The sequence below is a fragment of the Pectinophora gossypiella genome, chromosome 25 (genome assembly GCF_024362695.1).
Source record: "Pectinophora gossypiella chromosome 25, ilPecGoss1.1, whole genome shotgun sequence".
NCBI classification, from domain to species: Eukaryota; Metazoa; Arthropoda; class Insecta; order Lepidoptera; family Gelechiidae; genus Pectinophora; species Pectinophora gossypiella.
The window spans coordinates 7,810,290-7,836,459 of record NC_065428.1 but is presented as its reverse complement, the minus strand read 5'-3'; the positions used below and the strand labels follow the sequence as shown (position 1 = coordinate 7,836,459).

General features: G+C 38.0%; 3 protein-coding genes across 5 annotated transcripts in view; 1 reads left to right on the top strand and 2 right to left on the bottom strand.

Moving 5' to 3' along the window:
- LOC126378076 (tyrosine-protein kinase-like otk) overlaps positions 1-26,170 on the bottom strand; it is a 105,015-nt gene that overhangs the window by 42,200 nt on the left and 36,645 nt on the right. The window contains exon 1 of one of the 3 annotated variants that reach the window (XM_050026214.1): positions 3,563-3,761. The exons of the other annotated variants lie outside the window; for them this stretch is intronic. Within the exon in view, the coding sequence (XP_049882171.1) occupies positions 3,563-3,608 (46 nt within the window). The 5' untranslated portion in view covers positions 3,609-3,761. Of the gene's footprint in view, positions 1-3,562; positions 3,762-26,170 lie in introns of those variants that run through there. 3 annotated transcript variants of the gene reach the window in all.
- On the bottom strand, positions 4,322-5,566 carry LOC126378142 (probable deoxyhypusine synthase). Its single transcript, XM_050026330.1, has one exon. The coding sequence runs from the start codon at positions 5,435-5,437 to the stop codon at positions 4,322-4,324; it is 1,116 nt and encodes a 371-aa protein (XP_049882287.1). The 5' UTR covers positions 5,438-5,566.
- LOC126378034 (uncharacterized) overlaps positions 18,765-26,170 on the top strand; it is a 43,014-nt gene continuing 35,608 nt past the window's right edge. Inside the window, exon 1 of the mRNA XM_050026109.1 lies at positions 18,765-18,952. The gene's annotated coding sequence lies outside the window, so the exon portion shown is untranslated. The remainder of the gene's footprint in view (positions 18,953-26,170) is intronic.

Here is a 26,170-nt window from a genome sequence, read left to right as displayed (position 1 = left end):
AAAAGAAATTTTTTTTTGTTGGATTCGTGTTTGTATGGTAAATGCTAATGAGGGAAATAAATGCTTCTATAGGACTGGTTATTATTATCTTAAGTACAGTTTTTACTAACACAGTTGGCTCGATCATCTTCTATCGTGTGGGTTGTGAGGTGGATGACCAACCTCATCAACCCTGGTGTCAGGGTTACTATTGAGCCGCCAAAGGCCCCTGACATGGCTCATGTAACGACTACTAACTTGCGTCAGTAAGTAGCAACCGGGACCAACGGCTTAACGTGCCTTCCTAAGCACGGAGCATCTTACTTCTGGACAATCAGGTGATCATCCTGAAAGTCCTAACCTAACATATTCATCATCATCATCATCATAAAAATATTTATTCTTCAAAATTTGTAAGCCCATTTTAAGAATAAATATTTTTTTAGCGCTTTTTGAACGTCAAAAATATACCATATAACCCGGTAGTCGCAGTATAACCCGACCGCGTTACGAAGCACCACGCGCTAATACACGTAAGACGATGCGTACTTACTTTCTTAATTTGACACGATTTTATTGAATGTATATACCGCTGTGTACGAATGTATAGCTAAATAAGCGCCAAGTTTTCGCCGCATTTTTGTATTTAAAGCGCTGTATCTACGGTAGTGGTAAATCGACACAGACACACACAAACACACACAGGACAGACAGTGAAACAGACACAGACAGACACAGTCACAATCAGTCAGTCAATGTTTTGAGACAGTGTCACAAAGTGATTTCGACATCCCTTTCGGGAATCGACTTCGAACCTCCAGATCGTGAGCCAAGCCAACGCTCTAAACATTAGACTGTTAAAATATATAATTAAGAAAAGACGACCCCTAAATTTGGCTCGAAAACTAATAAATAAAATAATGAATACTCATCGGGGCGGTAATTAAGCACTTAAGGTCATATATCATGTATTATTGACAAGAGATAATTAGTTTGCGCCCCCCGTGGTTTTGGTTTGGGGGCGGCTACCTGAACAAACCCCATAATTAATGGTTTCCAAGAAAAAAAACTGACGGCTTTACGAGCTCATCCTTGGTTCGGAAGGCACGGATCGCACAGCAACTTTACGAGAGCTATCATATGACCATGGTATAGAAGACCAGGGGGGAATGGCCACATCGAAGCAATTCCTCTAAGAAAGCAATACTGCAATTTGACATTTGCGCATATAAAAGTAAGTGCGCAATGCAAACAAATGTCAAGAAGCAATATTGCTTTCTTAGATGAATTGCTTCGGTGTGGCCATTTTGACCCCCCAGGTATGCTCAAAACTGACAGCTAGCATTTCAAGGTTAGCCCAGCTGACGTCATCCCGCCCTGTGTTGCCATTTCGTAAAAAATAAATTACCCACGTCCAATGTTTTACAATCGACATAATTATATCGTCTGTTTCGATAAAATGACCGTGGCAAAATTTTACCACGTTGCGCATGTTGGCCCTACTGGAAGAAATTGCTGCATGAGAAATAAGGCCGCCTGTTGTGCCTTTCTGTATCTTGTGCCCATTGTGCTCAATAAAGTAGGTATTGTATTTATCTATCTACCTTATATTTGATTTGATTTTGACGACGAAGTAATTATACCTATGAAGAAACGTGGGTTAATACGAAGAACAGGATAAACATACATACATACACTCACGCCGTTACTCCTAAAGGGGTAGACAGGGCCAGCTAGCAGACACTTTAGAAACGTAGTAATATTCAATATAGGTAGGTTATGAAGAGTCAATGAAATGTGACCTAGTAAGACTCACATTGACCAAATTGAAGATGTCCTTAGAAAAGGCTCAGTACGATCTACTCTGAATCGCCGTGCGTGTATGAAACGATTGATGAATGTGGAGGAAGCAAGAGAAGTGTGTTAGAATCGAAGCAAATAGAATTCCATTCTCTGCTTCCATTCTCTGTGGGAAATAGGCGTGAGTTTTTGTATGTATGTATGAAATGTAAGGTGATAGATCTCCTTTTTTTACTACTACTTGGCCGGACAAATGGGGAACGCTGAGGGTTCTTTCCGTACAAAATTAAAACAATAGGCCTGTTCTTTTTCGCGCTTAAATTAGAATGTCCAGTTAGGCGCGAACCTCGGCTCTGTGGGTCATCCTTCGAAATCTCACCTCTGCGTACCCCTCTAGGGACACAGGCGTGTTGTTTTGTTATAGCAGGAGGAGCATAATTTAACAATCACATTGTTCTTTACTGATAATAAATCGAGTAACGTTTGCATTAGAGGTCCGTTTGCACGAGCTTAAGACGCAGGTGTCCGTTTAGTTATGAGCAAGTAGCTTACTACTTAGTCATAACAATAGGGTTCAAGTTACTCGCATGAGTAGTAGTCATGTTCAAGGGGGTTCTTAGAACCGTATTGATTTCGTTACTTTAGTTAAACAAAAACGGGAATCGCTGATGTGGGACGAAAAGCCGCCAGACTCAAATGGGATTGGGTCAGACATGTTTGTCGCATGCACCCTGAGGTAGGCACGGATCGTAACGCATTGGGTGCCTCATGACGGGTACAGGCGTCGTGGTAGACCTCGAAAGAGATGGCGTGACGACCTGGACGCTTGCCGGAGGGACTGGCCGGAGTACGCACAGGACCGCGATAAATGGAAAGAGGAAGGGGAGGCCTTTGCCCAGTAGTGGGATCTCGTAGGCTAGATTAGGTTAGTTAATAACACGGCGATGTCCTTAGAAGACCTGTGGAACACCCGTCCCAACGAGCTCTGACCTGGTGTGCGCGTGGAAAACGCAAAAGGGAGCGGCTCAAAGAGACCTGGCGACCCTCGGTTGACCGAGAGTTAAAAACTCTGCATGTCATGGGAGCAAGCTGCAAGGCTGCAAAAGATCGCGAGGAGTGGAAATCTGTCATTCGAGCTCTACATCCCAACAGGAGATAAAAGGATTAGAAGAGAGAGGGATATAATTGTCTAACCCGATTAGTACCAACCTATTTCTGATATCATAAATCTAATGACTAATAAAATAATTTAGGTAGGTAGGCAGGTATAGAATAGGTAAACGAAAGTTATACCTTCAGGGTTATACCTATTACTTGCCTACCTAGGTATTTAAACAATAAACAAAAGTCTACTACCTACATAAACTAAATTAGGTACCTACCATAATTCAAAATGAAACAAAACTGTCAACATTGTTAAATAATTCAATACATCCTGCATCCTGACAATAAAAAACTACTTGAAATCTTCGACTCGACATACCTACAAGATTTCTAATTGGAACATCCTTTGAAATATCCAATGTTTATTTTCAGAATTTGTCCCGTGTAATAAACTAAATAGAATATCCTGTCGGTAAGCTTTGTCCCCACATTCTAAGCATAAACAGAAGCTTATTATAACATCAAACAAACCATCGTTTTGTATTCTACCAATGTCCGCGCAAGATCAAAGGAAGACTTCCATGTAAACTTAAAATTATGCATTCTGGCAACAAATATCTGCACCAAATGACCGTAGATGTCTATAAATAGCATGGCAAAGGAGTTAGGACGCACTTACCGGTTAAAAACAGCGTTACCAACACCGTACAGCGAACAACATACATTTTGAACAACTATTCACAAGAAACTGCACCTCAAATATGTTCTAATTTCAATATCTAATAGCTACTACATTTTTTAATTCAGAAGTCAATCGGAAGATATGTTTTTGTATTTTGTGAAAAAGTAGATCGTAAACAAAATAGACCGGCGTCCGTCACAACGGCACAAAACGAACTCGATTAGAATGAAGTTGCTCAAACTTGATTCAGTTCAGAAAGAAAAGCCGCTTTCACAGACAGCACACACAGATAATTTGCAGTTCACCGACACACACTACCATAAAATCCTTTGACCCAGACAGTGGCTAACTTCACGGCATATTTGACAGTTCATTCACACCCAAACATTCTGAAACTTAAGTGGTTCTGATTTGAATGTTTATTTTTTTGTTCTTTGTTAACTTACCTTGTCAACATTTCAATTATGCTCATATGAATCGCAATTTACTTTTGCACGGATGAAATTAAATTCGCTTAAATGGTATCAATATAAATTCGTTTATTAACAAATAATTTTAAGTTTCTTTGCATTCAGAACGTTTCTTTAGTTCCAGAAAAGATAAACAGATGGCAGTGATTAATAGTTCTGCTACTCGATACTAGATGGCAGCAAAGTATGGGGCGATTTGATTTTATTGTAAACCTAAGCTAATTAGCAACAGACTGGCATGTTATATAGATACCCAATAAGTTTAGAAAATAAATAAAACAGATTTTTATACATTCTTTTTATTACTAAAATGATGTTTGGCAAATGTTTGCGCGACAAGCAATGGAAAGACCAATGTAGCATCTGCATATAGCTTCACTGGGGTAGCATTTGCTCGGATTTTACCCCACGACACGGCTTCGTCTGGCCTTGCACCCGAATCAGATCCATCAAATTCACTTGCTGTGTTGACGTACACCGAATAATCTGCACCATTCCTCATCAAATTAGCATTACAGATGTGGTGTTTAATCACACCGCCTCCTAATATGATCATTCCTGTATTATTTGCTTTTACCGCCATAGTGTTTAGTCTCCGTAGGTCTCCGAGAATATCTATAACAAGACCGGGACGTTTAAATGAATGGAAGTACATCATGTCTCCTAAGGAACCGTCTGTTAAAGCTGGACTGAATATGGGAATATTGTTACGCCATGCCCAGTAGCAAATCGAGCTTTCATCATTGATCCTTTCACCAAGACGGGCTATTACTCTTGACGGTGTCCAAACGATACCGTCTCGTATTTGCTCTTCTAACATTTCATCAAGCAACGGCGTCACCCATTCTTCAAAGCGGCAATAGTTATCGTTCGGTACAAGTAGGTTTCCTATGCGGTTGATTCCTCTGGTTCGTAGCATTTTTCCGCTTAAGTTGAAGTCCCCAACGTAAGTTGGAGCAAGACATTTGATAAAGTCTTCTTCGACCCCGCCAGCAGTGGTCACAATGCAGTCAACAAGCTTATTTTTCACTAAAAACCTCACAGTTTCACGGAGCCCGCTGGAAACCATATTGGAAGTGTAACCTAAGAATATAGTGCAGTTTGTTTTCTTCTTTATAAATACATCTTCCTCATAAGGATCACTCGTGTCTTCTGTTAAAGCCACGGAACGACATTTGAGCATTTTGTTGATCTCTGCCACAGCCAAGCCGAAACTTGTGGCCTGGAACCCACTCCGAGCGTAGCTTTCTAGTATTTTATTGTAGTCTGTGCCATTTTCCCAATCATAACCCGAAACAATAGGTGTCTCGGCTGGTAGTTCCTGACTTGGAACTAACACGGCGCTGACGGCTACATCAGGTGCCATAGGCTTGGTTTTCTCCGGCCTCGGTGTTATATTCATCGTTGTTTACGTTTGCGAACAGTTTCTAAACTACAACATGACAAAATAAGCGAAGAAAACAGTAAAATTCAGATGGATCGTATGTGCTGGTCCACAATTTTTCTTGCGTAAAAGTAAAACGTCAAATGATGCGATTTGTAATCACGCAAGGTGCGACTAACATTAAATCAACAAGAGATCACAGTGGTTAAAAATAGAGGCTATTCTTGCTGCCATACCTGTGAGCGCACTTACTGTATATCAAAAACTGTACAAGCTATATGCGTCTTCCTCTTTTTCATACGATATTACGTATGCTAAAAAGAGACCGAAAAATCAGCTGTATTTGTTTTTCAAAATACTGGCAGGCAGGAAATTGTTTTTTTTTTTAAAAACGTATGATAAAGTTCAGCATTTTACCAATAGATGTCGCTAAACAAAATAATTAAAAAAATAAGCTTTGCATTAATGCAGCTTGGGGGATAGAGCATTTTAAAATTGTTTAAATAACTTTTATATCCGTTAAAACGTATTATTACGAACATTATTATTACGTTATGGGCCGTTATTCTAAGATTATTACGTCAATAGAGCATGATTCACTTAACTGTTACAGTGTACTTTCTATAGATTACGCAATAAAGATAATCTTAAATCGAACTACTCACTTGCTATCCGCCTAATTAACTATTTCTAGGTGAACAGAGCTAAGAACTAATAGACATTCACCTCATTATTTATTTGTCTTTAATGTAGATTTCACTAACACTGATGGCTGGATCATTACAAACGGCGATACGGATTATCACCTATCACATTGGTCTAACAGAAAGCTTGGTGAGGTGTGGGTACTTAGTTCATCTTGTGATGGATGTAGCTCTGACTACTCCAATGAGTTTCTTGGCCACGTTTCCAAAAAAAAATATAGATCGTGGAAAGTGGCATGGAAAGTCGCTCAATGGGATATATAGTCATGGGCTTTTTATTTATTTATATATCGGGGGGGTTAAAATGGCCACATCGAAGCAATTCATCTAAGAAAACAATATTGCAATTTGACATTTGTTTGCATTGCGCACTTACTTTTATATGCGCAAATGTCAAAGTGCAATATTGTTTCTTAGATGAATTGCTTCGATGTAGCCATTTACACCCCCAGGTAACAAAGACCCATATAAATATATACCTTAACCTAAAATACGTACCTATTTAACATTTCAAAAACTATTTTTTTTAATCATTGGTATTTATTGCTTATAAATTGGACTGCGAGAGAGTAAAAAACAGAACACTTTCAGCTGCTTATCTACCCTGTCATGTCGTAAACACCGACAGAGGGATTTTGCCCTTGGAGTGTTCGAATATTATAAGGGTACCTACGTTCCATACGATTAAACATATTCATGTTGATACAAATATCAAAAGATTTTTTTGTTGTGACTTATTGAAGATTTAGGTAAAATACAATAAAATCAAAAGACATAACATAAACATAAATAGCCTATATACGTCCCACTGCTGGGCACAGGCCTCCCCTCAATCAACCGGAGGGGGTATGGAGCAAAAATCACTCACTCACTCACTCAAAATCACTTTGTGAGACTGTCCTTTGTTTGGTAAGGGCTTTTCAGGCTTGAATCACCTGATTGTCCGAAAAAGTAAGATGATTCCGTGCTTCGGAGGGCACGTTAAGCCGTTGGTCCCGGCTACTAGCCGTAAAATCAAAAGACAATCAAATAAAATTATAGGTAGGTACTTTTGAGTGTGTGTGTGTGTGTGAGTGTGTCTACAATACTATACACCTCTACCTAGACCTTCAGGGATGCAGGCGTGAAGCTCTGTTATGTACGTAGTCACACGTCATATCTAACACTTTTGTAGCTCTACAAAAACCTGTCCAAAATCGAAATGGTTCACTACAGTGACAGTTACTTTCGCTTTCAATAAAAAAAAAAAAACAATAACAAACAGACAAACATAGCTTGGCCATGTGGGCCAAACGTGGTGTGCGTCGTTGGTGTTAAATATAAATAAAAACACATGCTTGACATTTAGAAATGGACTATATTATTTAAAAGTAACAAAAGGTGGAAAAAGCAACACCCATCGCCATAATGTTCAAAGGGTAGAAGAAGGATTAAATTGCGGTGTTGCCATAATATAAAAAAAAATTATTGTGAACTACACACGTGTATGATATATGTTGAAAATAATATATGTTGCTAGCATTAAATATTTAGGCACATTACATCGAGTAGTAAAAGTCAAGCCTTATTTGCATCCAGCATTTTAGTTTTTTTTTCTTCGGAAAACCAACAGCAAAAGAAATAATAGATTTACCACTTGCACCACCTAATAACCCTCAACTACAATGCCAGTCGTGCGGCCGCTACTGTCGCTCTCGCATCGGACTTTACAGCCATTTTAAAAGCTGCTACTGAAACGCTGTTTGAATCATCTTATAAATGTAAAGGCCTGAGATACAATAAGCCAACAATCAACATCAACATCGTATCAACAAGCTGCAAGTTGTCTTTGATTACTTGTGGCTCTGCCCACCCCATTAGGGATTACGGGCGTGAGTTTATGTATAATAATAATAATAATAATCTTTATTGCACAAAACTTACAACAACACAATGACAATATATAGTTAAACAATAAAAACAAGTGCAATTACAAAAATAACAACTTAATATTATGTAAGTATATGAGATGAAAACAGCAAACTCGCCAAAAAAATTCACGCCCCACAACTAAGAACCCGCTTAGAAAGACTACTCAAAAAAAGCACAACTCAGCTGGTCACGAGAAATATGTAGTAGCACCTAATTACTAAACCGATTTTGATGGAATGAAGTCGTGTGAGAACAATATTAATAAGATCTTGCGGTATAGCATAAAACGTTTATGCAATTTAAGCTATTAGTTGTTACACAGACGAGGAAGCTGTGAAGACACGATCTCTGTCTTACGAGTTTTATGACGTAAGCATAAATTCTTGTGCACGAGTATCTACAATGCAAACTGTATTGATCTGTACGGTCACAAGCATTAATATGTATACACTTTGGTACCATGTCATATTAACTCTTTTGACAAATTGCACTGTAAGTCTCACTAAATTAAATTGTTAGTGCGACAGAGTCCTTAAGTGGGTACATTATATTGCTCATGACTGTACGCACACAGGTGGTACCGGAAGCGATCCGGCGCAAATTAGATTCTTCTTTTATCATGTGGGTTGTGAGGTTGATTACCAACCCCATCAACCCTGGTGTCAGGGTTATTATTGAGCCGCTAACCCCCTAACATGACCCCTGTAACGGCTACGTACTTGCATCAGTAAGTAATAACCGGGACCAACTTAACGTGGCTTCCTAAGCACGGATCATCTTACTTTAGGACAATCAGGCGATCATCCTGTAACGTCTTAACCAAACTGGGAATCACAAAGTGGTTTTTGTGATTTGTCCCCACCGGGATTCGAACCCGGGACCTCCGGATGCCGTAAAAAATATATTATAATTCACTTGGAAGTGATTTTCTTATTCTCCTCATACATATGTATTATATTTTGTATGTACATGTGTGTAAATAATTAAATATAATGTGTGTATGTAAGTATGTGTATTATGTGTGTATATTTATATATGTATATTTTTATTTACGTTTTTTTTGTTATTATGTTTATTGCACCATTCCGTGCTCCAATACATAAACTTCCTTCACCCTAAGGTTGCCTGGCAGAAATTGCTGTTTAGCAATAAGGCCGCCTATTGTGCTTATTTTTATTCGTATGTTTATGTCCTTTGTATTATGTTGTTGTGCAATAAAGTGTTATTGATTGATTGATAGTTCTAAGATTTACCATTATCAGACGGTTAGTAAAAAAAGTAACTGATTTGACTAGTTGGACACTACCCTATTTCTTATGACAAAGTACTTACAGTCGTATTTTCAAACGAGTTTTGATTTCAAAACTCCATCCGTATCGAGTACCAAATATCGGTTTATTTACAAACAACCACCGTGGGAACGGTATTAGTGATGTAATCATATATCGTTAATTACCGGTACCACGGTACCAATCGGTATACCGGTTGTAACGAAAGTTTTGGCGCCAGACGACAAATGATCCACTTTTGTTGTTGTTGAAGATTAGAAAGAGATATCCGGATCGTTGTATCCAGTTATGTGCCGTTCCCGAGAATATTCCCACTATAGGAATGTCCCCCATGCGCAAAACTTATTTAAAAAGAGCTTTATTACCTAATCAACAGCCTCCGTGGTCTTAACAGCCTCCGTGGTCTAGTGGTTAAAGCGTTTGGCTCACGATCTGGAGGATTCCCGATGGGGACATTGTCGAAATCACTTTGTGAGACTGTCCTTTGTTTGGTAAGGACTTTTCAGGCTTGAATCACCTGATTGTCCGAAAAAGTAAGATGATTCCGTGCTTCGGAGGGCACTTTAAGCCGTTGGTCCCGGCTAGCCCCCCTCCCGGTTAGCCGTAAAAACACCTCCACCAACCCGCATTGGAGCTGCGTGGTGGAGTATGCTCCATATCCCCTCCGGTTGATTGAGGGGAGGCCTGTGCCCAGCAGCGGGACGTATATAGGCTATTTATGTATGTTACCTAACCTTTAGGCAGATGAGACCAGAGTACAAGAAATAACAGTTTGAAAAAGAAAATCTGCTGTCCTTACTATTAAATATTTTTTACAACGGGAACATTCTCAGTTTATTTATTTATTTATTTATTTATTTATTTTCATGGGATAATAAACAATTATACATGATATATTAACAACAGGTGTATGATTTTTTCACATAAGTACATGTACAATCAACCACATTATCCACGTATTAATTTGGCAACATTCCCGTGAACGACACATCACTGGCTATATCCGTTTATAACAAACATGCATTCAATCATGGTATAACAAAACCAGGTACAGCCATGAGCAATGTACCCGCTTTAGGACTCGGTTACGGTTCAATTTGTCAAAAAGTTAATGTTTGCAGGTTAACTCGAGGTTTAGCTCTCTACCTACAGTTTAAAATTATTCAACCTGTCAATTTTTTTCAGTTTGTTTTCTGATCACTTCGACACTGGCAGAATGGTCGTATTCCTAAGCGACCCATTGCCATAACAAAAAAAAAAAAGTTAATGTGACATGGTACCAAAGTGTATACATATTAATGCTCGTGACCGTACACGTCTATTTATGTCCCTAGCATATCCCGGTCCCACAGGATCCGCTCACAGGAATTAAAAAAGCAATATTGTTATTTGACATTTCTGTGCATTGCAAACATACTTTTATAAATGTCCAATTGTAATATTGCTTTTTTAAATGAATTGTTTCGATGTGGCCTTTTTAACCCCCCTGTTCTGTCTTCTGTCTGAACGTAGATATATTTATCATGACACGTGGGTGGCGTAATTGTATGTCGATCAAAATACCAAGCAAGTGAAGAGGCGATCGTATTTACATAAAATATTTGTCCCAGATACATCGTTACCCAACACACAACCACATTCACTTCGATGTAACCAAGTATTTCTGGTTTGTAATACCTACTGCAGCAATAACAAATACCTACTTAACAAATAGACGATTGATGAGTAGGTGGGGTAATGTAGGTTGGTTTCTGCAGAGCTTTCGAGTTGACACGACCCGGGCTAGATCATCGCGTGTCAAAATTCATGAAGAAACATGGTATTTATAGTTAAGATATTATATTTTAACATACCTACAAGAATCTCATATTTTCCGCATTTGGCTACTTGACATTCTTCGGATAAGAATTTTAAAAATTACAAACTCTTATTTTATACTTCTTAAAATATTATATTTTCTCCAAAGGGTGAATCTCAAAGTTTCAAGTTTGGTGGCGAAATTTCATATTATTTTTTCGTGAAAAATTGGGTTCCGACATGAAAAAGATCCAAAAGGATCCTCGGTTCCGACATAAAAGGGATTTTTCAATTCCCAATTTTCCCAATTTCCCCAATTTTTCACGAAAAAATTATATGACAGTTCGCCACCAAACTTGAAACATTTTGATATTCACCCCAAAAAGCTTTATATAATTGAAAAAAAAAACCACATTTTTCTTCATTTATTTAAATTAAGAAGTTAGTCACGTGATATTTTGCCCAGAGACGTCACATTTCAATAAACAAAAGACAGTTTAACCATAAAACTTGAAACCTAACAGATAGTTTTTGATTTTATCAATCATGGCTGCCCGTGTTTCGGGTCTTGTAATACACAGATAAAAATCGGAATCTTATTTTGTAAAAATAAAATACTTAAAAACGATGTTAATAAAAAAACTATTGGATAATAATAATTAATATCCGACATATTTCATATTTTATTGTTACAACTGTTAAGTAAATAAAATAAAAATTGGAAATATAAATTACCATCCACAATTCGATTAATTGGAAATTCACGCTTGTGTTCCCGTTCGCTAAACCTACTTTTTATTAATTTTCGAACCTTTTATCATTCCCGGGTGAGCATCTTCAGAGCTCCCCATTTATCCGGCCAAGACAAATTGTCAATAAACATCTTGTCATTTGTTGATAAATTAATAAGCTATCCCACTAACAAAAAAAACAACATAACATAATAAAAACACATAATAAAGGGTTCTTACCGCGTTTAAAGTAACATTACATCACGCTGTATCTCCGAAGGGTGTATTAGGTATCTACGCCCAGCTATGTTTCCGCATGTTTAAAGGCCTGTATACATGTTTTTGTTGTTTAAATTCGCCTTATATAAGGCAGGCAAAGATCTGAGGACCATACAGCCTTGACTTTAGTAATTTAATATTCGAAAATCGCGATCAAAATAGGCCTAAGCCTTGTCTGCAGTTTTCAATATCTAATTTAGGCCAGTGTCTTGTCTTCAGTTTCAATCTCTCTCATTTAATATTCTTATTAGGCCAAAGCCTTGGTATACGTTTTTACAATAAGATTCCCATTGACATTCAGAATTTACCTTCGAACAGTTTTAAGACAGTAATTAAAAAGAAACTTTGTAAAAAAGATTATATCATAAAGTTAATGATTATTTAGAAGATATGAATGCATGGGATTAGCTGTCTGAGAAATATTAGGCAGCCAAGTTACTAAATTATATCACAATATTTTTTTTTTTTTTTTAAAGAACATCTAGAGCCCTGTGCCGAGGTTGTCTTGCAGCTTCTTTTCCCCGGCTTATACCAGTTGTTGCAAGCTGCAGTTGTTTTAGGCGGATGAGACTTTTTTTATATAAAAATATCGATTCAAAATGTAAATGTTACCAATTTAATAAGGACATTTCAAATAGAATTTTTTCTATTCCCAATGCAGCCACCAATTACGCCAGAAACAGATTTATTGTACGAGCATGTTTAAACTATGATGGATTTTATGGTGATATAGATATATTTTCTAGTAAGGTAAATGCCTTTGTCAATGCTGTAAAACAATGTACTTAGCTGAAATGATTAAAACATGTAATAGATAGATATATAATGAATGCTTAGATATAGAGGGATTGTTTACAGAGGTTTCTTTTTGTACCTATTAATTTAATTCTTGGGCCTAACAGGATAACTAAATATAATTTATAGACTAGTTCACCGCAATTTGCAACGAAATATAATATAATGTTAGATACATCGGTGGAAACTGCTTTGGCTTAATGTGTTTAATTATAAGTTTATATCTTTAAGTATCTATTGTGTAAGCTATTTGTTTCCTTAATAAAAAAAAAAAAAAAATTTTTGAATTTGTATTGAATTTTAGTCCCATGTAATGGGAGGCGAGCCTATGGAACTTGATTTTGGGCACAAGTCCTGGAAACCACGTCCAAACAAGAACACTAATCCATAAAGCCATTACAAAAAAATTGAAATTAATAATACCCGCTCAAGGCAATCAAACCTTAAGTAAAATCCACCGGAAAACCTCACTGGCTTTAGAGCCTCTTTCCGGCGAAACGAGAAAAAAAATACCTCAAGTAAAAAAGTATTTGGCTTATGTAAGCTAGTTAAGCCCAAGTTGTGTAGTACTTTTAAGTTACATGTTAAGTTACTTTTACTCAAGATGCTTTGGGTATTGGATTTAGAACGGTTATGTAATGTTAAGTTTGATTTAACCTTAACTTAATGCACATAGAGGCGCACCGTAAGCGTCGCGGGGCGAATTTCTGTGTGATACATACATAATCGTATTCATATTCATTTATTTCGTAACATTTATGTTAACACGCCTGTAGCCCCGAAGTGGTATGCACAGGTGTATAGTATAAACATCATCATCATCAGCCGTACGATTCCCACTGCTGGGCATAGGCCTCCCCCAAGGATCTCCACGACGATCGGTCCGCAACGTCGTTCAGTATAAACATAATTGTTAACAATTTACCAGAAAATTTAAAGCAATTAAATACAAATGAAATGAGATGAGATTGAAATGTTATCGTTATTTTTTATTGAACAAGTTTCTGTAATAGTACTTTTTTTGTAAAATATAATTGTTTTTGTTAGTCGCTGTATTAAATACAAAAGAATTTAAGCACGTATTAACTAAAGGGTTATTATATTATTACATTATGTTTTATAGTGTCAACGAATTCTTTAACTTTAGGAATAACTCCATTAATAATTATATAATTATATCAATATTTTCAGATTGTCGAATTTGTTTCCGAGTTCATGTTTGGATCAGAAATGATTATCATGTGCTTAGCGGTGACGGAATACTTGGTGAGAAAACCCATGTATTCCGATATTTTCCTTCGCCACTACATATTAATTTATTATGATCCAAACATTAGTAAGCAGTCACCGGGATCAGCGGCCTAACGTGCCTACCGAAGCACGGATCATCTTACTTTTGGATAATCAGGTAATGAGCCTGTAATGTCCTAACCAAACCGAATCACAAATTGAATTTTCACAAAGTGATTTTTGTGTTGACCGGGATTCGAAACCGGGGCCTCCGGATCTTGAGGCGCCCAACCACTGGACCACGCAGGTCGTTTACCATTACTTCATAGGAAGTATCCAAAGACAATAGGGTCTCGGTCTGGTAACTGCCTTAAGATACGAGCCTCAAAATACGAAATCAACGCCTTAGCTGAGGTTTTGTAAGATAATCACTCTATTTTGCAAGTCATATTTCATGTAACAGCCCCCTTAGTCTGGTGGTTAGAGCGTTAACCTCACGATCTGGAGGACCGAGTTCGATTCCCGATCAGACAATTGTTTTGAAATTTGATTTGAAAACAAGCCGTGGTGGCCTAGTTGGTAGAACGCTTGAGGTCGCAGGTTCGAATCCAGCACAGGCTTAAACCAATTTTCGAATTTGTTTACCAATTCATGTTTGGATCGTAAATGCATGTTTATTATGCTCAGCGGTGAAGGAAAAGATCGTGAGGAAACCCACATTCCCGAGAAATGCATTTTCGGGGGTATGTGACCTAACCTGTATTGGGTTTCAACCCTTCGCGGGTTGGAAGGTCAGACAGGCAGTCGCTTCTGTAAAAAACCGGACCTGTCAAATCGGGTTAGGTAGGCGGACCCTGTGAAAAACGGGATAATGCTAAGGGGATGACAATCAAGGGATTCAAGTCTGCAATGTCCTTGTCAAACAAAGGACAGTCATAAAGTGATTTCGACAATGTCCCCATCGGGAACCCGGACCTCCAGATCGTGAGCCTAACGCTCTAACCACTAGACCACGAAGGCATGTAATATTATTTTGGTATTATAATTATTATCTAATCATCTCCGCCACATATGAAGATTACCATTTTCATTAACTTAGCCCTTCAAGTGACTAAATTACCCAATTATATGGAAATTGCTCTCTAAACGAAATCATAGTATAATAACTATTTATATGTGGCCCCTAAACCAGCGGGCTTAGCACCGTAAGCGCGCGACTCTCTCTCGCTTCGACATACGTCACCCGTCACTCTCACACAGTACTGCACAGAAAGAGACAGACGATCTCTGTCGCGGCGAGAAACAGTCGCGTGCTTACGGTGCTAGGCCCGCAGCGGACCGATAGAGGATTCCGGTAACGGAATAATTTTGAATTTGGAACTGTGTTCTTCTATTGTGTTAGTGTGAGGTGGATTACCAACCCCATCAACCCTGGTGTCAGGGTTACTATTGAGCCGCCAAAAACCCCTGACATGGCTCATGTAACGACTACTTACTTACATCGGTAAATAGTAGCCGGGACCAACGGCTTAACGTGCCTTCCGAAGCACGGATCATCTTACTTTCGGACAATCAGGTGATCAGCCTGTGATGTCCTAACCAAGCTAGGGATCTCCTACTCTCCGCCAGTTTTATTTAAGACTCATGTACATAGGACAAGCCTATTGCTATTAACCGGGCACAAATCCTGGAAACCACGTGGTAACAATTATATACCTGTATATATATGTATACATAACATAACATAAACAGCCTATATACGTCCCACTGCTGGGCACAGGCCTCCCCTCAATCAACCGGAGGGGGCATGGAGCATACTCCACCACGCTGCTCCACAGCGGGTTGGTGGGGGTGTTTTTACGGCTAATAGCCGGGACCAACGGCTTAACATGCCCTCCGAAGCACGGAATCATCTTACTTTTTCGGAAAATCAGGTGATTCAAGCCTGAAAGGACAGTCTCACAAAGTGATTTCGACAATGTCCCCATCGGGAATCGAACCCGGGACTTCCGGATCGTGAGCCCAACGATTAAACCGCTGGACCACGGAGGCCGTTGGAACTATAAATGCACCACTGGGGAGGTGAAGGGTGGAGCCGTGTACTTTGATTTGGTGTGATGTTCCTAATGGCTGTAGAAGGCTGGTTGTCTGATGATGAGAATGTCTGAAGAAAACGTCTAGAATACCTTAAAAATCACTGAACTTAATTTAAATTCGTTCCATGTTTACGGAACAGTAGTTCAATGGAGCATAAGAACAATAATCCCAATTTAAATATAATCCCAACCTGTTTTGTGAGCCTAATAAAAAAAATGAGCAACTACCTACCCACTTTACCTACTACCTACCTACCTACTTACCTACCTACTTACCTACCTACTTACCTACCTACTTACCTACCTACTTACCTACCTACTTACCTACCTACTTACCTACCTACTTACCTACCTACTTACCTACCTACTTACCTACCTACTTACCTACCTACTTACCTACCTACTTACCTACCTACTTACCTACCTACTTACCTACCTACTTACCTACATACTTACCTACCTACTTACCTACATACTTACCTACCTACTTACCTACCTACTTACCTACCTACTTACCTACCTACTTACCTACCTACTTACCTACCTACTTACCTACCTACTTACCTACCTACTTACCTACCTACTTACCTACCTACTTACCTACCTAATTACCTACCTACTTACCTACCTACTTACCTACCTACTTACCTACCTACTTACCTACCTACTTACCTACCTACTTACCTACCTACTTACCTACCTACTTACCTACCTACTTACCTACCTACTTACCTACCTACTTACCTACCTACTTACCTACCTACTTACCTACCTACTTACCTACCTACTTACCTACCTACCCACATACTTTTATATGGGTCATCGCTCTCCTCTCCTCTACCCGCCGCCCGCTCCTCCACCCGCCGCCCGCTGCTCTCCTAGCCACACCATCTCAACGTATCCAACTCACTTTCTCGCTCGAAGTGACTTTTCATCGTGCCCTTGTCGCGTCCGATCGTATGTCGCGTAGATATACACCTCACTAGTTTTTCTTCTAGTCAACCATGACTGCCGTATCTGGTTGAGCCTTCACTTTCCTAGGGTTAGAGAGAGTGTATCATTACAAATGTCATAATATCATATAAATCAGTTACTTTTTACTAAACGTCAAAACACGAAATTACTATGGAATTTGAATTAAAAACCACACTGTGACGTCGGACATATTTTACGTTTTTAATACAGGTTACGTCACATACCTACCTCCGAAAATGAAAATGAATGAAAATGAAAAAAAAAAAACAAAGTTCCGTCGACTTCTTTCGTGACTCGGACTATATTTTACACCTAGTTTACTTACTTGTAATTATAACACATAATAACGGGTTCTTACCGCGTTTAAATCAGGGAAATATGAGACTCCCGATAATTCCCGATATTATGTGTTTTAATTATGATAATAACCGCGTAAACTTAAAACAATGTATAGTTTAGGTACTTATCTTTTATTTATTCTTTTATCTTTTATTTAAGTACCTATACTTATCTTTTATTTATTCTTCGTTTTGTAACACTGAAGTTTGAAATCATGATTGGATTATAGAGAATAATTGATATTGTCTCTGCTTACCCCAGTGGTAATAGCCATAAGTTTATTTATACAGGGTGTTAGTGACATCGTATCGAATATTGAGAGATACATACATACATACATACATAAACTCACGCCCGTAATCCCTAATGGGGTGGGCAGAGCCACAAGTAATCAAAGACAACTTGCAGCCACTGTTGATACGAAGTCCAAAGATGGATTGAGAGATAACAATGCAATAATTGTTAATAATGCAAAAAAAAAGTTTATACACCCTCTATGTTACCTATTTGACATACAATTTTCTAACGTTTATATTGAAAAGACATTTCATTACAATATATTTGTTAATTTTCTATTTTGATTATATTGAATGCTATTGTAATTTATTTAATAATTTTATTTTGTAATTTAATAATCTGTTATGTTTTAAATTCGTATTCCGAAAGGTGCGACATAGTGCGACATATATTATATTGTAACAACTCTTTTACCTATGTTGACGAATAAATGAATTTGAATTTGAATCTATATAATTGTTACCACGTGGTTTCCAGGATTTGTGCCCGGTTAATAGCAATAGGTTTGTCCTCTGTTACATGAGTCTTAAATAAAACTGGCGGGGAGTGGGTATGTATAGGTATTGTATATACTTCTACCTACCCCTACGTAGATGCAAGCGTTATGCTGTGTGTGTTATTATACATTATTACTTGATCGCATGCCAATTATTTAAAGATTGATTGATTGATTTTGAGATTGAAATGGCCTCTAATTTAAATTTTTATGTTTCATAAATTGTTTAAACGCCACTTCAATTATATGATAGACTATTAAGTTTTAAAGCTGTGATTTAATACCAGCCTGAAGGGTTAAATAACTTGCGTATAAGTTACTCCCTTCCACTATCACTTATAGAAAGGAAGCTTGGAGTTTCACAGTCGATTTGAAAGACGCGCACCGGCTGAACGTGCATCGTGCTAATGCCATAAAACTTTAAAAAGTAAAAAAACTAAAGTCTAATTTTTAAAAGAAAAATATAATTCTAATAAAAATATAAGACTGAATAGTGCTTTTAAAAGTAAAAGTGACAATTTGAACAGTGTGTGGATTTTTGAATTTGGAATTCGATAGTGTTTTGTTTTGGTTTTGGGAAGATTATAGTATTCTGTAAGTGTTTTCTTTTTACATTGTATTTTTAAATAAGTAGGTAAGTAGTTTATATTATTTTATAAATACTTAATACTGGAAAATTAATATAGTAAGAATGCAATGAACTTTTTTAAATAACATTTAACATTTTCGTATGAAAAAATAATTCGTCACTGTAATAGAGATATCAACACGTACTGTAGTTATTTTTATTATTTTTTTATGCTTACTTGAAATTAAATCATAAGCTTTACAGCCAAACACATATTTACAATCCAAAACACCTTTAAAAAAATTCAATAAATCATTCCTCAACGTAAATATTCAACCTGTTACCGGTAAGTTAAATTGATTCCATACCGCATCATAATCGATCGATTGTGCGATCGTAATCGATCACTCTCGATTTCGGCGCGTGCGCTTACATAAACACGCGAGTATCAGATAAGGAATTGACATTGATTTACTATTGTCGATGACCTGGTATAGATGGGCATGATTTATGGAATGGGGCTTTTTGGCGGGAACGGAAACGGGGCAGTTGCTTAGGTACTTCATTGAAAAATCTAAATAATCAATACGAAGTGGTGTTTTGTGCGCATTAACTTAGTCGAAAAACATTCGCGATAGTGTTATTATATCGGAATATTCAATAAACAGAGTGTACTTACCTATCTATTTTCGCTTCGTACCAACAAGCCGCTTCATAACTCGAAAGTTTATGCGGAATTTTGAATTAATTCGTTTGGGGTTCGGAGTAAGTGTCTGCTCCGAGGGCAGGGGCTTAGGTTTCATCATTCATCGTCATTACCCTTCATCATTTCATTATTCATTATCAAGAAAAAAATACGTAAGACATGGCTGTATGGGTATAGTCCCCTTTGCCTTGCCCTTCGGAGAAAACTAAGACAAAAAGAAAAGGTTTATAGAACGTTGGCTGTATGAGCTGCGTTCTATAACCTGCCCAGTACGGGCAACAAAAAAAAATGGAAGGTGTTGATAAAGGTTGTTTGGAAGAGATTTCTGCTTAGTAATGAGGCTGCCAATTGTGGTCTTCATTTAAAATAGTCTCTGCCTACCTTATCAAGAATTACGGGCGTGATTTTGTGTATGTTTATGTCTTCATTGCGATAAGGCACCGAGCGTTGCTCTTAATCTCGCGTGCGCCGGCGCCGCTTATTTTCACTATTAACTATTACCCACTATTACATACTTTTATGTTTTTTGTGACGTGACTTTATTGTACATTTGCCGCGTAAGCTTTAACAGCTTGGCCGGACAAATGGGGAGCGCTGTTGTCTGGTTATTGCAGGATAGACAGAGAACAGTACATTTAGTTACTTATGATAAGAACCTACCTGCATAGTGACTAAGATTGAGAATGGATTAAAGGTTTAAGACTGATGTTAAGTTGGTTTGGACACATAGAGCGAATAAAGGATAATAGGATTACGAAAGCAGTATATAAAGCGAAGGTTGGCGGTAGGGCTGGCAGAGGAAGACCTAGAAGGACATAGACCAAATTGGAGATGTCCTTAGAAAAGGTTTAGTACGATCTACTCTGAACCGACGTGCGTGTATGAAGCGATTGATGAATGTGGAGGAAGCAAGGGAAGTGTGTCAGGATCAAAGCAATTGGAATTCCATAGTCTCTGCTTACCCCGGTGGGAAATAGGCGTGAGTTTATGTATGTATCCCACATTCTTCTTCTATCGTGTGGATTGTGAGGTGAATTACCAACCTCATCAACTCTGGTACCAGGGTTATTATTGAGCCGCCATAGGCCCCTATCATGACTCCTGTAACGACTACGTACTTAAAAAATAAATAATAATAAGTAAGTAGTAACTGGGACCAACGGCTTAACGTGCCTTCCGAAGCACGGATCATCTTACTGTCGGACATTCAGGTGATCGGCCTGTAATGTCCTGACCAAACTAGAGATCACAAAGTTATTTTTTATAATATTTCCCTACCGGTAATCGAACCCAGGTCCTCCGGATCGTGAGACCAACGCTCCATCACTGGACCACAGAGGCCGTTAAAACCCTTGTTTTTTGGTTAAAAGGAGAAAATAAAAGGAGTGAACATAACTAAAATATTTCCATTTAATTCTATATCCCACATTTATATGTCACTAGCGACCCGCACCGGCTTCGCTCGGGTGCAATGCTGTGGAAAAACTAAAATTATTTACGACATCACATTAAAAACCTCAAAAATAACAGTATTTCTCCACTATTTAATGGATGTTATTATACATATAAACCTTCCTCTTGAATCACTCTATCTATTAAAAAAAAACCGCATCAAAATCCGTTGCGTAGTTTTAAAGATTTAAGCGTACATAGGCATATAGGGACAGAAAAAGCGACTTTGTTTTATACTATGTAGCGATTAGGTCTAAACTATTTCCCTACCACATCTAAATCGGTTCAGTGGTTTAAACATGAAAAGGTTAACAGACAGCCAGAGTTACTTTCGCATTTATGATATCTATTAGTGCGGATTATATAATGTTTTGTCTTCTGTGAGAATTTAAGTGAATGCGTCTTTAAGAATGTCCTGGGAACATGTCGAGGGAAGTGAATTGGATAGTTTCCTATGTCAAAAATAAATTATGAAATAGGCTAGTTTCTAACTAGTCAAATCAGTTAATCACTACATAGTATAAAACAAAGTCGCTTTTTCTGTCCCCATATCCCTATGTACGCTTCTTTAAAACTACGCAACGGATTTTGATGCGGTTTTTTTAAATAGATAGAGTGATTCAAGAGGAAGGTTTATTTATGTATAATAACATCTATTAAATAGTTGAAAAATACTGTTATTTTTGAGGTTTTTAATGTGATGTCGTAAATAATTTTAGTTTTTCCTCAGCATTGCACCCGAGCGAAGCCGGGGCGGGTCGTTAGTTTTGACTAAACGTCAAAGCACGAAATAAATGGAATTTGTATGAAAAAGCACACAGTGACGTCATAGAAAAATGTGACAATATGTCACACTTATTATAACATGTTTCTTTATTTAAATTCATAAATAAGTTAAGTACCTACTTAAATAGAAAAAAGGGAATATGTTTTGTCATATGTTTTTGAAAGTTGATAGGACTGGCAGAGGAAGACCTAGAAGGACTTACATTGACCAAATTGGAGATGTCCTTAGAAAAGGTACGATGTACTCTGATCCGGCGTGCGTGTATGAAGCGATTGATGAATATGGAGGAAGCAAGAGAAGTGTGTCAGGATCGAAGCAAATGGAATTCTATTGTCTCTGCTTACCCCGGTGGAAAATAGGCGTGAGTTTACGTATGTCATCACCAGCCCATTAACTTCCCCGCTACTGGACCCACGGGCCTCCCCTATGGATGGATGGATAGGCAGGTCGGGCCTTAAACCACCACGCGGGCCCAGTGCGGATTGGTGGTTATTAACGACTGCTAATGCAGCCGGGACCAACGGCTTAACGTGCCTTCCGAAACACGGAGGAGCTCGAGATGAAATACTTTTTTTTGTGGTCACCCATCTTTGGCCTTTGCGAAAGTTGCTTAACTTCAACAATCGCAGACCGAGCGCGTTAACCGCTGCGCTACCGAGCTCCTCTAGTTTACGTATGTATGTATGCTGTAATAACTCTATAACACTCTCATCGTCAGATCATTGGCCTTGTGGTGAAGAAAGACCATCTTATCATATTGTGTTCTATCAATTTTGGTTAAGCAGCGTGACATTAGGGTAATTTCACACATACATGCTTTTCTGACGCAGTTACACAGTTTATCTTTACACTTAATACATATTTATAACGGCCTCTGTGGTCCAGTGGTTGAGCGTTGACGATCCGGAGGTCCCGGGTTCGAATCCCGGTGGGGACATATCGCAAAAACCACTTTGTGATCTCTAGTTTGGTTAGGACATTTCAGGCTGATCACCTGATTGTCCGAAAGTAAGATGATCCGTGCTTCGGAAGGCACGTTAAGCCGTTGGTCCCGGTTACTACTTACTGATGTAAGTAAGTAGTCGTTACATAAGCAATGTCAGGGTTGTTTGGCGGCTCAATAATAACCCTGACACCAGGGTTGATGAGGTTGGTAACCTCACAACCCACACGATAAAGACATACATATTATTTATCTGCTGGACTGGTTGTAAAAAAATAAACAGCAATACTAACAATACCCGTCGTGTATTCACGCGCTAAACGGTGAAGAAAAACATCGTGAGGAAACCCACGTTCCCGAAAAATGCATTTTAATAGGTATGTGACCTAACCTGTATTGGGTAGGTTTTCCCTTCGCGGATTGAAAAGTGAGACAGGCAGCCGATTCTGTAAAAAACCGGACCTGTCAAATCTTCAGGTTAGGTTAGGTGCTGCGGATGCTGTGAAAAACGGGATAATGCTAGGGGGATGATGACGACAATCCACCGAGTGAGAGCCCTCAGCGCTCTCCATTGGGCCGGCCAAGTAGTTAAAGCGGCAAATGTACAATAACTCAAACTAAAAATAAAAACCACTAGCATCAAATAATAGAGACATTATGAAACATTACATTTACACTTAAGTAGAGGTACAATTAAACCGATACATTTATGGACCATTAAAGTCACACTTGCATATACGTAATTATTGTTTAAGTACTGTAGTTATTTAGGCAGATTTTTTGTACTTAAATCAAAGTTTATTTTTCTGTAATTATCTGCTATTCATCGTAAAATTGGGTAGTTTACAACTAAGTAGTCAAATCAAGTTACTTTTTATTAGACATCAAAACACAAAGTTACTGTGGAATCACAAAAATCACTTTGTGATTCCTAGTTTGGTTAGGACATTACAGGCTGATCACCTGATTGTCCGAAAGTAAGAGGATCCCGGTTACTTATTTGCTGATGTAAGTACGTAGTCGTTACATGAGTCATGTCAGGGGCCTTTGGTTCAATAGTAACACTGACACCAGGGTTGATGAGGTTGGTAATCCACCTCACCGACACGATAGTAGTTGTAGTGTGGAATTTGTATGGAAAAGCACACTGTGACGTTAAAAAAAACGTAATAAAATATTGGACTTTTTATGGATGTACTTATACGTATTATCCGAAATAAATTGTTTTGAATTAAATTGAATTACGTTTTTCTTGATAGAAAAAAAAGAAAATGTTTTTGTTAGTTTTAGATCTGTCTTAATTTAGTAATCAGAATTTCATAATTTATCCCAATTGGGACATGTACCAGCTATTATCATAACTACAAAAAAAATTGAAATCCGTCTATAATTGACGGAAATATCGGTGAACATACATAACATAACATAAACTGCCTATATACGTCCCACTGCTGGGCACAGGCCTCCCCTCAATCAACCATACATAAAAAATACACACATAAAAACATACACATACATAAAAAATATATATACTTAAAGACGAATTGAGAACCTCCTCCTTTTCTGAAGTCGATTAAATAGTACTACCACCTAATCATCGCAACAGCTCAGCGTGTTTGCACGCAAACAGAGACACCTCACAACCGCTCCTTATCTCGACGCCACTTCGATGTAATAATGAAATAAGCCCCGATTATCTCAATTATGTTAGATATTGTAAGAGGCTTGAAATGTGCTGTCATTTAGAAATTACCCACTTAGTGGTTAGACGTGGTTAAGCCGGCCTATATCTACACTATTAATAACTTATTCATCACCTCCCTAGCATTATCCCGTTTTTCACAGCATCCGCTTACCTAACCTGAAGATTTGACAGGTCCGGTTTTTTACAGAAGCGACTGCCTGTCTGACCTTCCAACCCGCGAAGGGAAAACCAGCCCAATACAGGTTAGGTCACAAATGCATTTCTCGGGAATTTCCCGGGACCTCCGGATCGTGAGCCGAACGCTCAAATCACTGGACCACCGAGGCCGTTCTATTCTGATTTTACTATACAGGGTGTTAGTGACGTCGTAACGAAAACTTTGAGGGATGATTCAGGCCATGATTCTGAGTTGATATCAAGTGGATTTTTCCGCCGTAAAAGTATGGAACGGAAAATAATTTAAAAAACATAAAAAAAATCATAAATTTTCTAACAGGAAATTCCACTTAATATCAACTCAGAATCATGGTCTGAATCATCCCCCTCAGTATTCGTTACGGTGTCACTAACACCCATACCTACTTGTATGGCTACCTGTAGTACTGGTAAGGGGTGTAAGTGACATCGTAACAAATACTGAGGGGGCTGATTTAGCTCAGTATTCTGAGTTAATATAAAGTGGAATTTTCGATCGCAAAAGTATAGAATTCAAAATATTTTTTTAAAAAAAAAACATGAATTTTGCGACGGAAAATTCCACTTGATATTAACTCAGAATCATGGTCTGAATCATCCCCCTCAGTATTCGTTACGATGTCACTAACACCCTGTATTTACTTAGAGGTATTCTAGATTATTAACCGAAAGTTAAGAAAAAAACAGAACCTGTTAAGCTGCTTATCTGTATATAAACAAAAAAAAAAACAATAGGCACTTTCATACCAGCAGGACTGGTGAGACTGATTATTAATTATTACCTTACAACTTTTTTAAAAAAATATTTTACGTAAAATATTACCGTTGTTTATAAGTACATGACAATAATAAGTACTTATACATATATAATACTTTGTAGTAATTGACCAGCTATGAGGTAACAACATTTCTACTTATATTAAATGTTGCATGTTTTCTTACATTTAGTGACAATTATTTTTTTTTTTATTTTCATTACAATACTTAGTTTAAAAACAAAACTTAAGTATATATTTTTATGCTCCGGTCTCAGATAACCTTAATCTGTCGGGTTACATCAGATGGCGTTAACTACTTGGCCGGACAAATGGAGAGCACTGGGGGCTATCGAGCGGTATAGTCATTAAAACTATTGCACCTCCGAAATTGTATTTCTCGGGAATGTGGGTGCCTCACGATGTTTTCTTTCGCTGAGCACGTGATATTAATTTATAATCCGAACATGAAATCGAAAACAAATTCGACAATCATTGGTTAAGGCCTGTGCTGGATTCGAACCTGCGGTCTCAAAGTGAGAGGCTAGCGTTATACGGACTGGTCTACCACGGCATCTAAAAAAGTCACTATCATATATAACAGTTTTACAAATCGGAAAACGATTAATTGTTACCAGGCACTAACCGGAACGACTATAAAATGAAGCATGCAACTATTTCATACTAACATGACTTCCTCA